The sequence below is a fragment of the Megachile rotundata genome, chromosome 3 (genome assembly GCF_050947335.1).
Source record: "Megachile rotundata isolate GNS110a chromosome 3, iyMegRotu1, whole genome shotgun sequence".
Classification (NCBI taxonomy): Eukaryota; Metazoa; Arthropoda; class Insecta; order Hymenoptera; family Megachilidae; genus Megachile; species Megachile rotundata.
In genome coordinates this window covers 10,384,584-10,406,655 of record NC_134985.1, presented here as the reverse complement: position 1 = coordinate 10,406,655, position 22,072 = coordinate 10,384,584, and the positions used below count along the sequence as shown (strand labels likewise).

Here is a 22,072-nt window from a genome sequence, read left to right as displayed (position 1 = left end):
TACATAGACTTAAATTTTTAATGGCACTGTTGCCTTAGACATAAGTTAAGATTGCGTAATATCCCGGAAAAAGAGAACATCTTTCCGACTCACCGAGTGATACACATGTAAACATAAGAGAATTCTTTCGTAAAAACTACATTAACTTCGCTGGCTATCGACTCTTATATTTTGTACATTCACAATTGTATATAACAAATGCTCCGCAAATGTATCGAAATGTATCTTTTCGATTGTTATAACGGTGCACTCTATTAGTAAAGAAGTATCTTCTGCAATATTTAAGTGGCAGTTATTTGAGAATATTACAAAAAATTTATTTTAGCATTGTTAATTTAATTTTGCTTATTCATATGATGCCTTTGTAATAAACAATGATATGTATGTATAAATGTGAAAAGGATGAAACGTGCAATTTTGGTGAAGTATCTTTTATGGAAATATCGTTGTATAATAAAGGAAGATTCGCGAACGTTGCTGGAAATAATGTGTTATTAATTAATAGTATAATTCTACTATTTATACTATTATACCGTGATAAAGCTTTATAACAAACTTCATCAAAATAGAACGTTCAGCAAAAAAAAGAAACGATCTGGCTCATGATATGTGCACAACGAATTCCAAAACATATGGTGGTTTGAAAGTATTGTATCTGTGTATTGTCTTCAAACAGTGAAATGTTAAATGTTAGTTTAATATTTCTTTACATTTTTACATGTAAACATTCTTTCAATAGGAATCTAGATTATTTATTACAACGTCGGTGCGATTATTTCTGCTGCTTAGTAAAAGCTTGTTTTAAGTATGCAAATTCTAGTTCTATAAGAACTCGATAAACATTTTGAAAGAGATTAGGAAAAGCCGTGTAATCTTTGGTTCTTTTTTTTTTTAAATTTTTTTTTTTGTTTTGTTTATTTGTAAGGTAAAAGTAAAAAGTGGGGAAAGTGGGTTTTTGTAAGAGGAAATGCATAACTAAAAAGACGTCTATACATCTCAGTTAAGCAAATCAATGACGTACTTAGATTATGGCTTGCCTATGATCTCTTCCATAAGCATAGTTGTATAATCTGCTAAACAGATTTATAATTTTTGGCAATTTTATTCCTCTGTATTGCTCCGGGAAAATACCTTCGTTTATTCATGAGATATTTTTGATTTAGCAAGGCAATACAAAGATGTAATCGTTGTAAGTTTTTGCTTAATCAAACTTCTCAAACTACGGATTTAATACCTCATATTTTGTATGTATTATATGCGTAAAGTACATTTATGCTGTGTTCTAAAGATTTGCACTCGTCTTCGTTGAAGCGAGCATGAGGTTACGCTAAAGGTATGAGTTTGAAGATTATATGGCAAATATTAGTCGTATTATGATACACATTCTATTCAAAATGTTCTGTGAGGTGATAAAGAGAGATGTAGAAATAATGAACAAATATAAAAGCAGCTTTTATCAAACATATCTTAAACATACATTTATAGGATTTAATAATTTACTGACTTACACAAGTTTTATATTTTTTTTATTTTTACCATATCTCTAATCTACATAGTTATTTATACATAATTATATTTTTCTCGTTAATACGATATTAAAAATTCTGTTTAATGCATTTTTAAATTTCATGAAATGAAAAATAATTAAATATGCTGTTTGAGTGAGATTAGACGTTACTTAATAACTTATCATTCTTTCTAATCTCTCTTTTTCCACGTACGCAAATATTCAAAATTTATAAATGGAAAAAATTGACGTATCGTTAATATCAAAATTGAATGAAAATCTAAGTAGATTAGTATATGAAAAAAAAATGAACAAGAAGTGGAAAATACAGTCTATGTTTCTCATGCAAACAAGTTGCTATTAGAACCCGAAAATGTCACATAATTTACATTTCCATAGACTTTCAAAATACATAACTAGAAGTATTTTAAATATATACAAAATCAATATAATAATTGAAGTATAATTAAAAATAGATTAATAGAGAAATAGTATTCATTATATTTGCTCTGTGATTGTTTAACAACGAGAGATATTTCCGGGTTCCGATTATAACGTCTACAATTTCGTTAATACTCTCCCTTTTTATATTTACACGTGAATTTTAGTTATAAAGTTAGAAAAAAGAAAGTTTTTAAATTATCGGTAAAATATATTCGTCTATACAACGAGGTGCTGTTGAATAGAAAAAAATTATTTTATTTAGTACATTATCAAAATCATATCAATGAAAAAAGAAGATTGGATAAATATAATAAAAGTGAATTATAAAGTGGGACATATTTTATACCATTTTTACACCTAGTTATATCTAGATATTTCTAACGAGTATGTATATTTGAATAGATAAATTGAATGTATTTATTTCTTTAATTATTCCTATAATTGTTCTATACATATAACAACTACATTATTAGTTTTTTTTTTTTATATTTGTATATTTTATACAACTGAAAGATACTGTGTTATGGACAATAAAACAACACTAATGTAGTTACTTGTATTTATAAGATACAGTATAAAAGGATAGATACACAATTGTAGAAAAGATGTCACTCTTTATGTATACGTATTTTATACAGCTTAATTTATTAAATATATATGACGTTATTTGTCATCTTTTTCTGGTACTAGAAGATTAAGATTGGCATCTTTAGTCATTGATCCTATATAAGTTTCTTCATCGCCGCGTATAGATAATGCGGTAACAGCTACATTTGTTTTTCTTTCATCCATCATAGCAGCTCTTGACCAATTTGAACTGCTGCATTTTATACAACTATGCGAAGGTATTCTATCTAAACTTACAGTTCTATTTCCACAATCACCACATTTGAAAAATCTCTTGACTCCATCGACAACACGTAGCGGATGTTTCTGTTCTTTACACATGTCAGAAGCAGAAAACGAGGTATATTTACAGGTTAAACATTTAACAGCTTTACAAGCAACTTTGTAGGTATTCAACATTTTTTCTTCCATTCTCTCCTTCATTTCTAATTTGTTGAAATATTTTTCTTGTTCCTGCTCATCAGATTTTTCAATAAGATCTGTATGAGCAGACTTAGCTTGCATCATTTCTTTAAATTTATCCGATATTACATTTGGTTTCTTTGTTTCTTGCTTCTCACTATCTTCTGAGTCCCTTGGACGTTTCTTTCCTATTTCTAATTTTTCTTCTTTGTTCAGCCGTATTTTGTTTGGATCATTGGGTTTAATTTTCCCATTTTTTTGAACCCATTTAATTGCATTATTTTTTGCTAAATTAATTTGTTTTTTAGTTATAGGTTCTGACAGGTCTATTGTTCCTCCTTGACATCCAATACCTAAACGTGGACGTGATGAGGAAGATAACATACTTAAATTTACTTGTCCTCTACTATTCAACTTTGACATGATAGGTGATGAAGATGCAGAATTATTTGATGTTTGAGACAGTACAGCAGCTTTCCACCCTCTTGACTTATTTATTTCTTCCAAATTTTTTTGCATTTGTTGTGCTGATGATTCTGCTTTCAGATTTGCATCTTTCATATTCTCTGTTGAATTTTCACTTTTGTAAGTTCCTGATAGTAATGCTAAACGTTTAGCATCTTTTTCCTGTAGTTTTTTACTTTTTACAGCAACAACAGCATTAAATTCAGGCATATTACAATTGAGGGGTTTCTTTTGTTGTTCTTTCTTTAATTTTAACATATCTATTGAAAATTTTTGAGTATTACTAAATGTTTGTAATTCTGATCTAAGTGAGCACTTTTTATATTCTTTTTTAATATGAAACAAACAAAATTCACAACGACTGATATTTACAATAGAATTACATGGTTCTCCATTATTTTTCTTTGATCTACATTTTCCCATATCTTTGGATGTACCAAGGATCATAATCTTTTGTGGATTATCAACAGATAATGTAGCTAGATCTATATTATCTTTAGATTCTAGAATGTTAGGATTAAGAACACCTACAACTGTTCCAACAGTGGTTTTCCAAAATGTTTTATATGCGGTACTAAACAAGAAAAGACTCACAGAGCTCATGTTTTCAGATAAATCACTTAATTTCCATATACAATATGTGGTTCCTTTTTGAGAAGTTTTTGGCGGAGATTTACTTATTAGTACACCTGCAATTACCCAATCTTTATCAAGATTTTCTGTACTAATATGGTATTTAACTCTTGATACTGTTACTGGTATTTTATCATTCATTCGTGTTTTCAGTTCTGCAGAAGATACTATGGGATTAATAATTTTTAATCCAAAAAATGGATCACTATAAACATCTTTTGCTACAACTTTATTGTTATTGGTAGTTGTACTGATATTTGTATTCTTCTTTGCAGCACTAAAATCAAACGTTTTTGTACTTTCTTGACGTGGTCTATTTTCATCATGTTTAGATCCTTCTTTCTTTAATAATGATTTTATGTCACGTCCATAATTAGAATATTTCTGTTCTTCAAAGTAACGTCTATCCTCATCGTCCGAAGAATCAATTGTTTCATCATAAATTTGACTTGTACCTTGTTTGTCTGATTTATTTTCATTATCTGGTTTAGGTGTACTATCCAAGAAATTAAAATCTAATTCTTTTAAAGTTTCTTTAGGCGGTGATTCATGCTTTTCCTCTTCATTAATAGCTAATAGATCATTTAAAACATCGTCTACATCAGAATCACTGGCATTATCCATTTTAAATGTTTGAAGTCAAACTTCTTATAATTATAAATAATTTTTGCACAAATGTAATTAATACTTTTCTTAAATTAATCAATTGTAATGTTCAATTAACTGTTGTTTACATTAACAAATAAATGTGCATACTTGTTAAACATATAAAATTATCAAACTAATAACTGAACAAAATCATAATATAAATCATATTTACCAATCAACTTAACATGACATTCAACTTAAAATGAAGCAACGGGCTTCTGTCAGCTTGTGTACGACGTATGCATTGTAGCCATTGTAATTCTTCCCGCCATTTCTTCATGCGGCAACAAATCCCGTTTTCATTTACGCAATTGTTAATTTCTTTTATTTACAATATTTTATTAAGTACACATATAATATGTATTTTTATATATATTTAACTTACATTGAATGATAAATATTCTTTTCTTAGAATTTACATAATTTCATGAGAACGATGAAATCTGGACAATACGGAAGCATATTGCAACCAATAACAATGAGGATCCGGCTACTACGAATATAAAATTAGTATAAATAAATAAATATTTATAATTTTAAAACAACAATTAATAATAACATAAAATTGAAAACAATTTAAAGAATATTTTAAGTTACATTAATAAATAATTAATGATTTGATATTTATTAAATAAATAACATTGTATGCTATCATTAAAGATTTCGTTGGTTCATGCCTCTCACCGTACCGTTTAACAATTCAAATCGCAGAAGACGCGGAACAGTAATGTCCAAAATTAATTAAATTATTTCACGGAGGATCGAGTATTTTAATCAAAATATGGATACGTATAAAATGCGAATTATAATAACACATAGAAGTGAGATACTGTTATAACAAATACACGGTATAATAATAAATTGGTACGTTTCAATAAATACACGATATAATTTTAAATTGGTACGTTATAACAAATACATATGATAGCGATGCATAATAAAGCGGGAAGTTTTATTTATCTCCGTTAACGATTTTTCTACTGTAAAGGTTGCCTTTCCACCAATCCGTAGCGTGAAATCGACCAGTCTTATAAAATATTTACTTTGGATGTTGCAGTCGTGCTAACGGATACCGGAATGACTTCTGCAGGGGGCGAAAGCAACACCAAAAGTTTCGCGTACTGAATTTGCAACGCATTTCTTATTCTTTCTCCAACGCACGAGCATGGTATATGAAATTTTTATTTTTGAATTATTTATAGCATTCTCCGTTCTACAATACAATCATACATAAACACAAATTTATTACGAATTTTTAAAACAATATTTAATTCGTTTTAGCCGAATTTTGTTCGATTAGCAAAAAATGCTGACGGTACCAGACAGATTCTCTTCTTGTAAGTACAAAGTTTATTTTGAACATTTTTTAATATTTTCGCATGTATGCACATTATCGAGCGAAATAAATAGCACGGTATGCATGTTCATTTTAAATTTGTGCTGCAGTAATCATAGCGTGCAAGTCATTTCATATTCTTTACGTAAGCGTCCGTCTGTAGAAGTAGTTGTATTTAATTGCCATTATACCTCGTACTTATACTATGGACCTCTTGTGCCACGGTTCTCGTGTAAAGTATACTCGCACTATTTTCATTGTTGGAAACTTTCAATAGTAAAAATCGTACTTGAGCAAAGCAATTAAATCAAATGAAATGAATATTAAATTTCTTTTATATCTAATATAGAAATGAAATTAATTTTACATTTAAAATAGAAATTAATTTAATTTTACATTTAAATAGATACTTTACTTGTGAGGAATTGGAAATGACAATTTAATAATTTTGAATAGACAGCGTTAGGTTATGTTGTACGTATTCATTGTCAGATATAAAGTTCGCGGTATTTCTCAGAATTCAGCCCCGTGTTGTAATAGGTTGTGGTTGAAGGAAGTAGATATACGCCCTGCAAGAACTATAATTCCTGAAGACGTAGATCTACCCCCGAATTATGTATTTTTAAATGTGATCTAGATTCATAGCAAACGTCCATGATAAATCAGGAAAAATTGTTCTGTTCTCATTGTACCATGTTAAAAGACCTCGCGGTTTATGAAACATTCAGCGTGAAGTTCCCGAAGTTCTACAGATAGTATATGACTTCGAATACTTATAAAATTTCTTTGCGAGTGTTTCAAACTTTAAGTGTTCCAAGTTTGAAGTATTTCGAGATTTCAAGAGTACTGTGTTCCGTGTTTTAGCTTTCAATGTTAACATTTATAAATGTAAATATTTAGAAATGCGTAAGTTACAAATTTTACGCGCATGCGCACTATGTTGGATTGGTTGATGCGCTAAGTGCGTTATTTTTTTATTTTTGCGTTTCGAGTTTGGAGCGTTCGAAATATGAAGTGTTCCAAATTTGAATCTCAAGTGCTGGAAGCGTATTAAATTAAAACGATCTAATTAATTAAATATGTATATATAAATTTATGTATAATTATTTTAATTGTAATAATTATTTTTGTTGGTTAGGTTAGGTTAGGTTAGGTATATATATGTATATATATTATTATAATCAAAATAATATTAATATTATTATAATTAAAATATATATATAAATTGATTTATTGAGCTAATATTATTATTTTGTTTATAAACTTGTAATTTATTGTTTTAAAGTTATTATTTTATGGATCTATATTAGGAATTATACATATTTAATAAAAATTGAATAATAAAATTATAAATTTAAGAGAAATATATATTAAATGTAAAACTATCTAACTTTGAAGCATTTCAAACTTGAAACTTACGAAATTTGAAGCGTTCTGAGGTTGAAGCATACTTAACTCGAAACATCCCAACTTTAAAGCGTTTCAAACTTGAAACTTTGTAAATTCGAAGCGGTCTAAAGTGTACTTAATTTTAAACCTAGCAATTTTGAAGCATTTCAAGCTTGAAACTTTCAAAATTTGAAGCGTTCAAGCACACTAAATTTGAAACATTCTTTAAAGCGTCTCAAGCTCGATTATTTTGAAGAAAACGATTTTGAAGCGTTCCACAGAGTAAACCAGAGGCGACACTCTCTGTCGGCACCTTTGATCTCTCGAAACGAGCGGGAAATTTAAATCGAGCAAATCTACTTTCACGTCAACCTCTAATAATTTAGAATATATTTGTAATAAATTTTCTGTACATTACTAATATTGTCTTTCGAGGTATTTTATCAATTTTACGGTGTTGAAAAGTTGAAAAGAAAAGAATATACCAAAATGATTGCTCTAAAAAATATATTTGAAGAATATGTATTACGGAAATGATTATTACAAATAACTTGTAAGAAAATGAAAAACTATATATCACAAGAAATTACAGATGAATGTGTTACAGAGATATGACAAAATATTTATTAGAAATAAATTACTAGTGCATATGCAGGTTTAAACTATTCTTTTTAGACCGCCATACTTCTACACTATGCACCCCCGATTCTTTTGATTTGGGCATTTAAATTGGCTGTGTCCTCTGTCTAGGAGGTACCTAAGTTTTCTTGTCTAGTGTCGCCTCTATGTCTACTCTTTGGTTCCAACTTTGAAGCATTCGAAACTCGAAACGCTTGTTTTTAAGTATTCCGAAACATTTCGAATTTGAAGCGTTGCAATCTTGCAAAGTATCAAATTCCCAGCTCAAAATACTCGCATTACTCAATTTCTGTCTCCTGCATAATTTTGGAACCTGGCCTTGCAAATGTCCGCGCCGTCCCTGTTTATACTGTTACATTACTTACTGCCGTGAAACCGTCGATCGATTCGAGCAATAAGCCATCAATAAAACATTTTCGCTGCTATACATCGTGCTGTCTGTTGAACATACAACACGCAACCGTATTATGTGCTTTCTATACCTAAGAGGCTATAACTCGTCTTCCAGCGTGAATTTCTTTCGCAGAGGAAAATCGTTTCTTCTTTAATATATAATTCTCTAGAAACGTCCGTTTCTATCAACCATGCACCGGACAGACTTGTATTGGTTGGTGCATTTATTATTAAAATGAATCACTATCCGTTTTCCCCCATACAAAGAGAGAAATGCTGGTTCAGTTTTCAATTGCTTCCCAAGCAAGAAAATCCCTTTTCAAATGTGGACATTCTGTGGAAAGGGTTCCATTTAATGGTGTTATTGTCCTGGAAACCGTTAATGAGGGAGGAGGGAAAAATAATCGTACGGAAATGCGATTTGTGTAACGCAACGTAGGCTTTCTTTTGGTAATGTATGTATGATGCGAAGATGGATATTTTTAAAAATGTAAATTATTGCGGTTGAGAGTTTGAGGGTTTTTGAGATGATAAACTCTTTAAATTTTTAAGTCCTCAAACTTATTTCTAAATTCCTGAGTTTCTCAAACTTTTGAATTTCTAAATTCGCAAGTTCCCACATTCTTAAAGTTCCAAGTAGCCGAATTCCCAAATTCCCAAATTTCCAAATTTCCAAATTCTCAAATTTTCAAATTCCCGAATTTCCAAATTTCCAAATTTTCAAATTTTCAAATTCCCAACTTCCCAAATTTCCAAATTTTCAAATTTCTAAATTTCCAAATTTTCAAATTTCCAAATTTCCAAATTTCCAAATTTCTAAATTACAAAATTTCCAAATTCCCAAATTCTCAAATTTTCAAATTCCCGAATTTCCAAATTTCCAAATCCCCAAATTCCCAAATTCCCAAATACTCAAAATCCCAACTTCCCAAATTTCCAAATTTTCAAATTTCTGAATTTCCAAATTTTCAAATTTTCAAATTCCCAACTTCCCAAATTTCCAAATTTCTGAATTTCCAAATTTTCAAATTTTCAAATTTCCAAATTTCCAAATTTCTAAATTACAAAATTTCCAAATTCCCAAATTCTCAAATTTTCAAATTTCTAAATTATAGAATTTCCAAATTCCCAAATTCCCAAATACTCAAAATCCCAAATTTCCAAATTTCAAAATTCCCAAATTCCCAAATTCCCAAATTCCCAAATTTCCAAATTTCCAAATTCCCAAATTTCCAAATTCTCAAATTCCCAAATTCCCACATCCCCAAATTCCCAAATTCCCAAATTTCCAAATTCCCAAATTCCCAAATTCCCAAATTTCCAAATTTCTAAATTATAGAATTTCCAAATTCCCAAATTCCCAAATACTCAAAATCCCAAATTTCCAAATTTCCAAATTCCCAAATTCCCAAATTCCCAAATTCCCAAATTTCCAAATTTCCAAATTCCCAAATTTCCAAATTCCCAAATTCCCAAATTCCCACATCCCCAAATTCCCAAATTTCCAAATTCCCAAATTCCCAAATTCCCAAATTCCCAAATTTCCAAATTTCTAAATTATAGAATTTCCAAATTCCCAAATTCCCAAATACTCAAAATCCCAAATTTCCAAATTTCAAAATTCCCAAATTCCCAAATTTCCAAATTTCCAAATTCCCAAATTTCCAAATTCCCAAATTCCCAAATTCCCAAATTCCCACATCCCCAAATTCCCAAATTCCCAAATTCCCAAATTCCCAAATTCCCAAATTCCCACATCCCCAAATTCCCAAATTCCCAAATTCCCAAATCCCCAAATCCCCAAATTCCCAAATTCCCAACTTTCCAAATTTCCACAATTCTCAAATATTCAAATCTTCAACTATCCCATTCAGACGCACACTTGCACTCTTTGAAATCTCAAAAAATGAACGAGTGGTAGATGTCTGCTTCCTTTGTTGCCATATTTTCCCTAGGGAAGCAAGGTTTGCTCTCGACCGTAAGAGTCGTCCACCTGCTTTCTACGGTCCTCAAGATCTGGTTCGAAATTAGCCGCGATCACGGGCACCAGTAGCATCCTCCACCTGCTAATCTTAAAGAAAGCTGCTCGTTCGAAACGGCTTCCACCTGTTAGTCATGGGGAAAGCGTATGGTTAAGATGTTTTTCGAGTAGAACAGAGTAACATGTAGTAGCTCTCACTTTTTTTTCTTGCTTCGTTGAGAATTCGATACCAGCTGCACCCCCTTGGAAAATGCAGATGTTCGCGTCAGAACAGACTCGATCACATTTTTGTCTCGGACTATGGTTTGGTTAATGAATACTAATCTATTCTTGGAACAATAGAGAGCTCTTGCCGTGGTATAATTAATTTGGGGTAAAATTGTGGGATTTGGGGAGGGATATTTGGGATGTGAGAAATTCGGGATATGGGAAATTTGGGATTTGGGAACTTTGAGATATTGGACCTTTGGGATGTGACACATTTGGGATATAGCAAATTTGGGATATTCGGAATTTGGAATATTGGAAATTTGAGAACTAGGGAATTCAGGAATCAAGGAATTAGAGAATTAGGGAAATAGGGAATTGGGGATTCGGGGAATTAAGAAATAAGGAAATTAGGAAATTAAGAAACTAGAAAACTAGGAAATTAAGGAATTAGGGAATTAGAGAATTAGGAAATTTGAGAACTAGAGAATTTGGAAGCTGGGCAATTTGGGAACTAGGGAATTTAGGAAGTTGGAAATTTGGGAATTAGGGCATTTTGGAACTAGAGAATTCGGAAACTAAGGAATTTGACAACTAGAGAATTTGAAAACTAGGGAATTTGGGAACTAGAGAATTTGGAAACTTGGAAATTCGGGAACTAGGGAATTTGGAAACTAGGGAGTTTGGGATCTAGGGAATTTGGGAACTAGAAAATTTGGAAACTAGGGAATTCGGGAAGTTGGAAATTTCGGAACTAGAAAATTTGGAAACTAGAGAATTTGGAAACTAGGGAATTTGGGAATTCTGAAATTTGGAAATTAGAGAATTTGGAAAGTTGGAATTTTGGGATCTAGGGAATTTGGGAACTAGAAAATTTGGAAACTAGAGAATTTGGAAACTAGGGAATTTGGGAATTAGGGAATTTGGGAACTAGAAAATTTGGGAACTAGAGAATTTGGAAAGTTGGAATTTTGGGAACTAGGGAATTTGGAAACTAGAGAATTTGGAAACTAGGGAATTTGGGAATTAGGGAATTTGGGAACTAGAGAATTTGGAAAGTTGGAATTTTGGGAACTAGGGAATTTGGGAACTAGAAAATTTGGAAACTAGAGAATTTGGAAACTAGGGAATTTAGGAACTAGGGAATTTGGCAAGTTGGAATTTTGGGAACTAGGGAATTTGGGAACTAGAAAATTTGGAAACTAGAGAATTTGGAAACTGGGAAATTTGTGAACTAGAGAATTTGGGAGGTTTGAAATTTCGGAACTAGGGAATTTGCAGAGTTGGTCATTTTTTTAGGTTTTATATTTTGAAAATTTGGAAATTTGGAAATCTTTGAATTATTTTCCAGTTCCCAAATATCATGAGTCTATATTTACAATAAAAGTTTATTCATCACATTTGAATACTATCACCATAAATAACATAATTTTCAATAAAAATTTCTCTTGCCACTTAAAAATATACCACAATATTCAAAGAATGAACCGAAGCAACATAAAATAAAATTTACGTCTGGCCGTTAGGCATCAATTTACAAACGATCGATTACCCTCAGTATATCGTTGAACGAGTCGCGGTTTGTACGCGCGTCCCGCCAGCTATCCATAGCAACGTGATCGTCAACACAATTTTCACAAGCCGAGTGCTTTCCAGAATCGAAAAAGGTATACAACGAGAACTGGACAATCCTTCGCTTTTTCCGTCTAATGAACTCGGTCATGCTTTCGTTTGATAGAGCTCACTTTCCTCGTTCGTAGTTACCGTCAGCATCGTCGTAGGAAAAGGTAGAAAAATAGGGAGGGCGAATCCCCTCCAGACGCGTGCTTCTGCCCGTTGACCCCCTCCTACTCTTTGAGCGCGACCCCCACCCTGATACGACTCAGGGTCGGCGGAGAAAATTTTTACTTCTGTGTGCAGTTTATAATTTTCGGGAGATGGGGAGATGGAAATTTGGGGATGGATTAATTAGGAATTTGGGAAATCTGAATTTTTGAATTTTTGAATTTTGGAGTTTCAGGAACGGAGAAATTCTGATATTGGAAATTTGGGAAATAGAGGAATTAACAATTGGGAATTTAGGAATTTGAGAAATTTAGGATTTGTGGATTTGAGAATTTGCGGTATTGACCATTTGAGTAATTAGAAATTTGAGAAATTTAGAAATTTGGAAATTTGAGGAATGAGTAATTGAGAATTTAGGGATTTGAAGATTTTAGAATTTGAGAAATTGGGAAATTGAGAAATTTGAGATTTGGGTAAATAAAATTTGGAAATTTGAGGAATGAGCAATTGACGATTTAGAAATTTGAGGACTTTTGCATTTGAGGATTTGGGGATTTGAGAATTTGAGTAATTCAAAATTTAGGAAATTAACAATTTGAGCAAATAAAAATTTGTGAAATTTAGAAATTTCAGGAATGAGCAATTGAAAATTTAGGAATTGTAGAATTTTAGAATTTTAGAATTTTAGAATTTTAGAATTTTAGAATTTTAGAATTTTAGAATTTTAGAATTTTAAAATTTGAGGATTTGAGAATTTGAGAATATGAGGATTTGAGCAATTAGAAATTTGGGAAATTGAGGATTAGAGTAATTAGAAATTTAGATAATTGAGGATTTGAGTAAATAAAAAGTTTGGAAATTGAAGATTTGAGTAAATGGAAATTCAGGAATTTAAGTAAATAGAAATTTGGAAATTTGAGGAGTGAGCAATTGAAAATATAGGAATTTGAGTAACTGGGGAATGTGGGAACTAGGGAATTTGGAAAGTTGGGAACTAGGGAATTTGGGAACTAAAGAATTTGGGAACTAGGGAATTTGGAAACTGGGGAATTCGGGAATCAAGGAATTTTTGAATCAGGAAATTTGGGAATTTAGGAACTAGGGAATTTGGAAAGTTGGAAATTTAGGAACTAGGAAATTTGGGAACTGGAGTATTCAGGAACTAGGGAATTTGGGTATTTTTTGGATTTGACAATTTGAGAATTTGACAATTTGAGAATTTGAAAATTTGAGTATTTGAGTAATTAGAAATTTGAAAAATTTAGTATTTAAATAAATAGAAATTTGAGAAATTCAGAAATTTGAGTATTGGAAATTTTTTAATTTCGATAATCAACCTATTAGGACTTTGTAAATTTGTAAATTAAGTAATTTGGGACTTGTGAATTTGATTTGTAAATTTGGGAATTTTAAAATTACAAAATTTAGTGATTTATAGACTTGATAGTTTGAAATTACTATATTGAGTAACCTAAGAATTTCAAGATACTTAAAAATCACAATTTATAATCTTAAATATAAAAAAATCATTAAACTTACAAATTTTAAATTCATATGTCTCACAAATTTGAAAACTCAGAACTCGCAACTTAATTCTCAAATTTATAAATTTAGAATCCGATTTTATATATTTTTAATCTGAAAAGTAGTACAACTCATCAATTTTTTATTCCCCAAATTTACAAACTACAAGTATTTCGATTGAAAATTTGCAACCAGAACTTAAAACGTTTAAAACTTGAAACCTCCAAAGTTTAATAATGCAAGACCGCAAGTTCCAATCTTGTGACATTAGATAATTCGCATTGTCTGAAAGTTAAACCTAAAAAAAAAAAGTTAGTCAACAACGAGTATTAAAAGATGTTGGAAAGTTGTAAGTATGGAATTCCAGAGACATAAAAGTGTGAGGTATGCAATATTCCACGCATAGCATAGAATTCGCGCCGGCCCTGGTGCCACCCACTCAGCTACCCCGACCTAGTGGCCCGCGGGCAACCCCACCGCGCCCCACCCCTGCGCCGACGGCGATTCGACCCCGCGCGCGCGCACCGTCTCGAGCGTCGGCGCTCGTTCGCAGTCCGTCAGTCTATCGGCAACCTGCGTACCAGTCGTGTCGCAGTGCTTACGTAACAATATTATTATTATTCTTACTTGCCTGGCCGGTGTGTTGTTCATTTAAATCGCGGTCCAACAGTTTTCGTTCGTCCCGATCGATTATCCGCCTTTCGCTCGGTCTCTCAGTTTTTAACGTACAAGATTCTCGTACGACGACAAATCAATCTACCCGTACAACGTCTCACGATTACTATCCGTCTCTCCGTAAGCCCGTCAAGTTTCGCGCCGCGCTCGCGAAAAACGCGCTCGAAGTCTCCCGCGAATCGCCGTCACCCGCCTTCTGTCCGCGCACGTCGTGCGGATACATTAAACGTCGCGCAATCGATCGCCACGCGATTTATCGCCGAACGGAAAGAAGAATCGTGCCGCTGCATGGGCTACCTGCCGGTAGATAAACAAGTGTCGTCGACGAGCAGCCAGCGAACACGTTCTCTGTGGGTTCGGCCCTTCTCCACGGGCACGGTGTATCGATTGCTCTAAAATAGACGCGTGGGAACACCTGCAGGCCACATACACATTCTACCTAGAGGTCCGTCTCTCCCTCTCTCTCTCTCACTTTCTCTCTGCATCGGTCTCTCCTGACGCCCTTGCAGCGCGTGGACAGGTGCAGCGAGAACGGTAGCGGCACCGCGCTGTCATAAGGCTGGAGGAGGAGGCGGCGGTGGAGGCGGAGGTGCAAGCGGCCAGGAAGAAACGTAACAGGAAGCGGAAGAAGTGTAACGACGAAAAGGACGACGGAGAGAGAGAGGGTTAAACGAAACGAGAGGCGAGAGAAGGAAGAGGGTGTGAAGGTGGCAGAAGGAGGAAGAAGGCGATACGCCTGGCTTTTCTCGCGATAAAAAGTTTATATCCAGTGATACGTCCTGGAGGCGCCCGTCGTCTTCGCCGGTACAACCATAACGCCGCCCGCTTTAAAACGCCCGAGACGGGATACGGTGGACTCATCGCCGCCACCCGCTCGAACCGCAGCACCCGGAAACCCCGGACCATCCAGCAAACTCGCTTGCATCATGGACGCGCCGCTCTCCCAGAGTATGGACTCCGTCAACACGGTGGCCACCGGTGAAGACGAGGTACGTCCACCAACTACTACATATGTATCATACCGTCCTCGTTAACGCGCGTGTGCATCACGCGCCGATCGCTTCCTCGTTTTCACCCTGCTCCGTTTCTCGCGCTCTCGCCTCCACACGCTGCGCTCCTACCAGACTAGGTATCCGACATACTTCCTTCCTTCCTTCCTTCCTTCCTTCCTTCCTTCCTTCCTTCCCGTCAACTTACCACGGTTACCCTCTATCCCACTTCCACGTTCGCCATATTGCTGCTTTCGCTCCCTCTTCCTCTTCTTTCCTCGTTTTCTTCGACCGTTCGTCTCTCTCTTCGTCGTTCTCCTCTCTTCGTACTCCTCTCTTTCCCTCCTGGGTTGCACGTCACGAACGGTGCGCGCAGGCGCACTCGGCCCGCGAACTTTGCGTGCTGCATACACATGGACGCGCGCGTGTCACGAGCGTGTGTATGGAGCGGTAACACGTTGAACGTGTGTCACGGTGGAGAAGGCGGGAATTCGATCGTGCGCCACAACACACAGTGTTGTGTGTACGGCAGGTGACTCGTTTCTATCGTCCGCTCGATCGGACGGTTCGCTGGCTTGGCTTGGCTTGGCTGGCTAGGCTGGTTAGCGGGCCGGCTTCCTTCCTCGTAGCCGAGGGCACCTGAGAGAGTGACGCGCCACGCCAGACCACGCTTGTTATTGATTTTTCCGCAACACGAGAGCTCGCGAGGCCCTCGCTATACGCTGTGTGTCACATCATATGGTAATGGATTACGCTTCGCCACACAACACACGCGATTACGGATGTGTGCATACGCGCACTCGGATGATACCTGGGCTTCCTTCCCAAAAGGATCCTCCCACGAACACATTTCATATCATGTCAAATTTCGAAATTATTCGATCGCTACGTTTTCGAACTTCTCAAGGCTCCATGTTTTTGAATTTTCTGATTATGATGCCTGTAAGTTGAAAATTCGTGACGGAATTGAGGTCGTGGAGATTTGGAGGAATCTTGAAATTTAGGAACGTTTGGAATTTGGAAATCTAGGGATTTGGTGATCTAGGCATGTGGGAATTTAGGAAGTTTAGCAATTTAAGGATCTGGGAGTTTGGAGATGTAAGACTTTGGTTTTAGGGATTTAGGAACCTTGGAATTTACGTTGCAGTTGGGAGACTTTGAGATTTAGGGATTTGGAGATTTAGAGATCCGAGAATTTAAAGATTTGGGAGTTTAGGAATCTGAGGATCTAGAGATTTGGGAATCTAGGAATTTAATATCGTAGTTGTTTGGAGATTTTGGGATTTAAGAACTTTGGGATTTAGAAGTTTGAGGATGTGAGAGTTAGGGATTTGAGTGTCCAGCAATTTGAAGAGTTTAGGGATTTGAGTGTCCAGAAATTTGAAGAGTTTAGGGATTTGAGTGTCCAGAAATTTGAAAAGTTTAGGGATTCGAGTGTCCAGAAATTTGGAGATCCAGAGGTTCAAAGACCTAAGAATTTGGAGATCTAGAAATGTTGGGGAAATTTCGAAAGTCTAGAAATTTAGGAATCTAGGACTTGAGGAATGTAGGAACGAGAATGTAGACATTAAAAAATGTAGGAATTCAGAAATATGACTAAATGTTAAAACAAATACAAGTTTACTTCCTCAAATACAACATCTAAAAATTTAGAAACATATTCGACTATTCAGAAATGAATAAACACAAAAACTTGAGAATTCGCATATGAATTCCAATAGAAACGAAGCGTTAGAATGTACGCGTGACCGTGTAGACGGTTAGACTACTTGACTCCGTATCTGACATACGTTGGTATTATTTGTGCGTATGCTACTCGCGATACGATAGGTTAAACCCTGTCTAATGCGATCCGTGATCACGTAATCCTTTTGCTCGATCATTCAACCCAGTGGTTATTAGCTAGCACCTGTCTAGCGAATTCCCTGTTAACTTTCACGAGCCTCGATCTCGACGCTGTGTCGTTTGGAAGGGTACGATAGCTTGTTTAGCGTGACACTTGCTCAAGGAGATTGGTCCTTTGATCAGACATACTCTTCGGACTAGCATGTTGACTGCGATCGTTCTATTAACGCGATTATGCAGGATGTTAAGTGTTACATATATAATATTATTTTTATTGCGACATTAATACTTATTTACATTCAAACTAAGAAGTATGTAACATTTAGACATTTCTAGTATAAAATGATTAAACAGAGGGAAATGAGATTTGCGTTAAGATTGTCATGCATGGATTTATGTATTTATGTATACAATTATTGTGTAGTAGTATGATGTTTTTGAACAATTTATAATTATTTGAGTTATAATTGAGAAGCTGTTTCGTTAAAACTTCCTCTGACTTTGGGATGTGTCATGTTTGTTTTACAAATATCACTATGTGATGTTTTTCAAATCTTCACTATGTTACTTCACTATCTTACTCATAAAAGATGAAATAATAAAACAATTTGTTTAACCCTTAAAAGACATTAAATATTCCAGTAAATCATTCCACAAGATATCATAAACCCTGAAATTTCAACAGTCTGAGGATTAAATTTAGAACGAAAATTCGTTTCAGGAAATTTGGAAAATTTTAATTATAGTTAAGTGTACTTTGTTTACAAATATTGTTAGGTTTACGAGCAATCGCCTTGGTTTCTCAATTTGGCAGGGTGTACCAATCGAATACAGATATATCCTTTATGTCTTCGACTACGAGAACGAGCGGAAGTTTACGCAAATATGCATTTTCAGAATTTCCAAATTTCCAGTAGATGTCAATCGATAAACTCTGTATCACTGCAGATATCTACAGTGATACAAGGGTGACTAGGCTATGTAACTATGTAGTGACAAATAGGTCAAGGTACATTCAAACTCCATTTATTACTATTTGCATTATGTATGTTCCGTAAGGTTTAAGTTTCATATTTGGAATAAACACAATATTATAACAATTTTGTTCAATTGTTTCTTTCTTAAGAATTTTGGGTAAAAAGTTGCATTTCATATGAAATGTAATTTTTGAATATACAGTTTCATACGATTTGATGATGTAGTTTGATATAATTTGATGAAGATGATTTTTATAAAATAATTATTTAAAATGAAAATGATTTAATATACAGGGTGTCTCATAACTGGTGTAGGTCCCTGAAATGGAAGCTAACTGATGCGATTCTGAATAAGATCTCCCTTTGCAAAAATGGGGTGTGAAGCTCCGTTTTTGAATTAAAACACGGACCAATCAGATCGCGAGGATTACGCATGCGCAGACGCGAGAACGGCAGCTTCGGATAACGCGTAGTTATCTAACACGTGGTAATCCAACGCGTAGTAATGCAACGCGTGGTAATCCTACGCGTAGTAATCCAATGCGTAGTAATCCAACGCGTACTAATACAGCGTGTGGATATCCAACGCGTAGTAATCTAGCGCGTGCATATTCTACGCGCAGTAATCCAACGCGTAGTAATGCAACGCGTGATAATTCTAAGCGTAGGAATCTAATGCGTGGTAATCTAACGCGTAGTAATGCAACGTGTGGTAATGCAACGCGTGGTAATCCTACGCGTAGTAATCCAATGCGTAGTAATCCAACGCGTACTAATACAGCGTGTGGATATCCAACGCGTAGTAATCTGGCGCGTGCATATTCTACGCGTAGTAATCCAACGCGTAGTAATGCAACGCGTGGTAATTCTAAGCGTAGGAATCTACTACGTGGTAATCCAACGCGTAGTAATGCAACGTGTGGTAATGCAACGCGTGGTAATCCTACGCGTAGTAATCCAATGCGTAGTAATCCAACGCGTACTAATACAGCGTGTGGATATCCAACGCGTAGTAATCTGGCGCGTGCATATTCTACGCGTAGTAATCCAACGCGTAGTAATGCAACGCGTGGTAATTCTAAGCGTAGGAATCTACTACGTGGTAATCCAACGCGTAGTAATGCAACGTGTGGTAATACAACGCGTGGTAATCCTACGCGTAGTAATCCAATGCGTAGTAATCCAACGCGTACTAATACAGCGTGTGGATATCCAACGCGTAGTAATCTGGCGCGTGCATATTCTACGCGTAGTAATCCAACGCGTAGTAATGCAACGCGTGGTAATTCTAAGCGTAGGAATCTACTACGTGGTAATCCAACGCGTAGTAATGCAACGTGTGGTAATGCAACGCGTGGTAATCCTACGCGTAGTAATCCAATGCGTAGTAATCCAACGCGTACTAATACAGCGTGTGGATATCCAACGCGTAGTAATCTGGCGCGTGCATATTCTACGCGTAGTAATCCAACGCGTAGTAATGCAACGCGTGGTAATTCTAAGCGTAGGAATCTACTACGTGGTAATCCAACGCGTAGTAATGCAACGTGTGGTAATGCAACGCGTGGTAATCCTACGCGTAGTAATCCAATGCGTAGTAATCCAACGCGTACTAATACAGCGTGTGGATATCCAACGCGTAGTAATCTGGCGCGTGCATATTCTACGCGTAGTAATCCAACGCGTAGTAATGCAACGCGTGGTAATTCTAAGCGTAGGAATCTACTACGTGGTAATCCAACGCGTAGTAATGCAACGTGTGGTAATACAACGCGTGGTAATCCTACGCGTAGTAATCCAATGCGTAGTAATCCAACGCGTACTAATACAGCGTGTGGATATCCAACGCGTAGTAATCTGGCGCGTGCATATTCTACGCGTAGTAATCCAACGCGTAGTAATGCAACGCGTGGTAATTCTAAGCGTAGGAATCTACTACGTGGTAATCCAACGCGTAGTAATGCAACGTGTGGTAATGCAACGCGTGGTAATCCTACGCGTAGTAATCCAATGCGTAGTAATCCAACGCGTACTAATACAGCGTGTGGATATCCAACGCGTAGTAATCTGGCGCGTGCATATTCTACGCGTAGTAATCCAACGCGTAGTAATGCAACGCGTGGTAATTCTAAGCGTAGGAATCTACTACGTGGTAATCCAACGCGTAGTAATGCAACGTGTGGTAATACAACGCGTGGTAATCCTACGCGTAGTAATCCAATGCGTAGTAATCCAACGCGTACTAATACAGCGTGTGGATATCCAACGCGTAGTAATCTGGCGCGTGCATATTCTACGCGTAGTAATCCAACGCGTAGTAATGCAACGCGTGGTAATTCTAAGCGTAGGAATCTACTACGTGGTAATCCAACGCGTAGTAATGCAACGTGTGGTAATGCAACGCGTGGTAATCCTACGCGTAGTAATCCAATGCGTAGTAATCCAACGCGTACTAATACAGCGTGTGGATATCCAACGCGTAGTAATCTGGCGCGTGCATATTCTACGCGTAGTAATCCAACGCGTAGTAATGCAACGCGTGGTAATTCTAAGCGTAGGAATCTACTACGTGGTAATCCAACGCGTAGTAATGCAACGTGTGGTAATACAACGCGTGGTAATCCTACGCGTAGTAATCCAATGCGTAGTAATCCAACGCGTACTAATACAGCGTGTGGATATCCAACGCGTAGTAATCTGGCGCGTGCATATTCTACGCGTAGTAATCCAACGCGTAGTAATGCAACGCGTGGTAATTCTAAGCGTAGGAATCTACTACGTGGTAATCCAACGCGTAGTAATGCAACGTGTGGTAATGCAACGCGTGGTAATCCTACGCGTAGTAATCCAATGCGTAGTAATCCAACGCGTACTAATACAGCGTGTGGATATCCAACGCGTAGTAATCTGGCGCGTGCATATTCTACGCGTAGTAATCCAACGCGTAGTAATGCAACGCGTGGTAATTCTAAGCGTAGGAATCTACTACGTGGTAATCCAACGCGTAGTAATGCAACGTGTGGTAATACAACGCGTGGTAATCCTACGCGTAGTAATCCAATGCGTAGTAATCCAACGCGTACTAATACAGCGTGTGGATATCCAACGCGTAGTAATCTGGCGCGTGCATATTCTACGCGTAGTAATCCAACGCGTAGTAATGCAACGCGTGGTAATTCTAAGCGTAGGAATCTACTACGTGGTAATCCAACGCGTAGTAATGCAACGTGTGGTAATACAACGCGTGGTAATCCTACGCGTAGTAATCCAATGCGTAGTAATCCAACGCGTACTAATACAGCGTGTGGATATCCAACGCGTAGTAATCTGGCGCGTGCATATTCTACGCGTAGTAATCCAACGCGTAGTAATGCAACGCGTGGTAATTCTAAGCGTAGGAATCTACTACGTGGTAATCCAACGCGTAGTAATGCAACGTGTGGTAATGCAACGCGTGGTAATCCTACGCGTAGTAATCCAATGCGTAGTAATCCAACGCGTACTAATACAGCGTGTGGATATCCAACGCGTAGTAATCTGGCGCGTGCATATTCTACGCGTAGTAATCCAACGCGTAGTAATGCAACGCGTGGTAATTCTAAGCGT

The 22,072-nt window shown here is 35.9% G+C and overlaps 2 protein-coding genes across 5 annotated transcripts in view; one reads left to right on the top strand and one right to left on the bottom strand.

Annotated features, from left to right (window-relative positions):
* Nucleotides 1-2,496: 2,496 nt before the first annotated feature.
* Mcm10 (minichromosome maintenance 10 homolog) lies at nucleotides 2,497-5,341 on the bottom strand. Its single transcript, XM_003701959.3, has one exon. It carries the CDS (start codon nucleotides 4,700-4,702, stop codon nucleotides 2,615-2,617), a length of 2,088 nt encoding a protein of 695 aa, XP_003702007.1. The 5' UTR covers nucleotides 4,703-5,341; the 3' UTR covers nucleotides 2,497-2,614.
* Nucleotides 5,342-14,196: 8,855 nt separating this feature from the next.
* Nucleotides 14,197-22,072, top strand: part of LOC100882041 (protein couch potato) — a 214,908-nt gene continuing 207,032 nt past the window's right edge. For 2 of the 4 annotated variants that reach the window (XM_076530057.1, XM_076530056.1), the window contains exon 1: nucleotides 14,197-15,644. In XM_076530057.1, coding sequence (XP_076386172.1) covers nucleotides 15,582-15,644 — 63 coding nt within the window. In that variant the 5' untranslated portion in view covers nucleotides 14,197-15,581. The remainder of the gene's footprint in view (nucleotides 15,645-22,072) is intronic. The other 2 variants (XM_076530058.1, XM_076530059.1) reach the window with 1 other exon arrangement.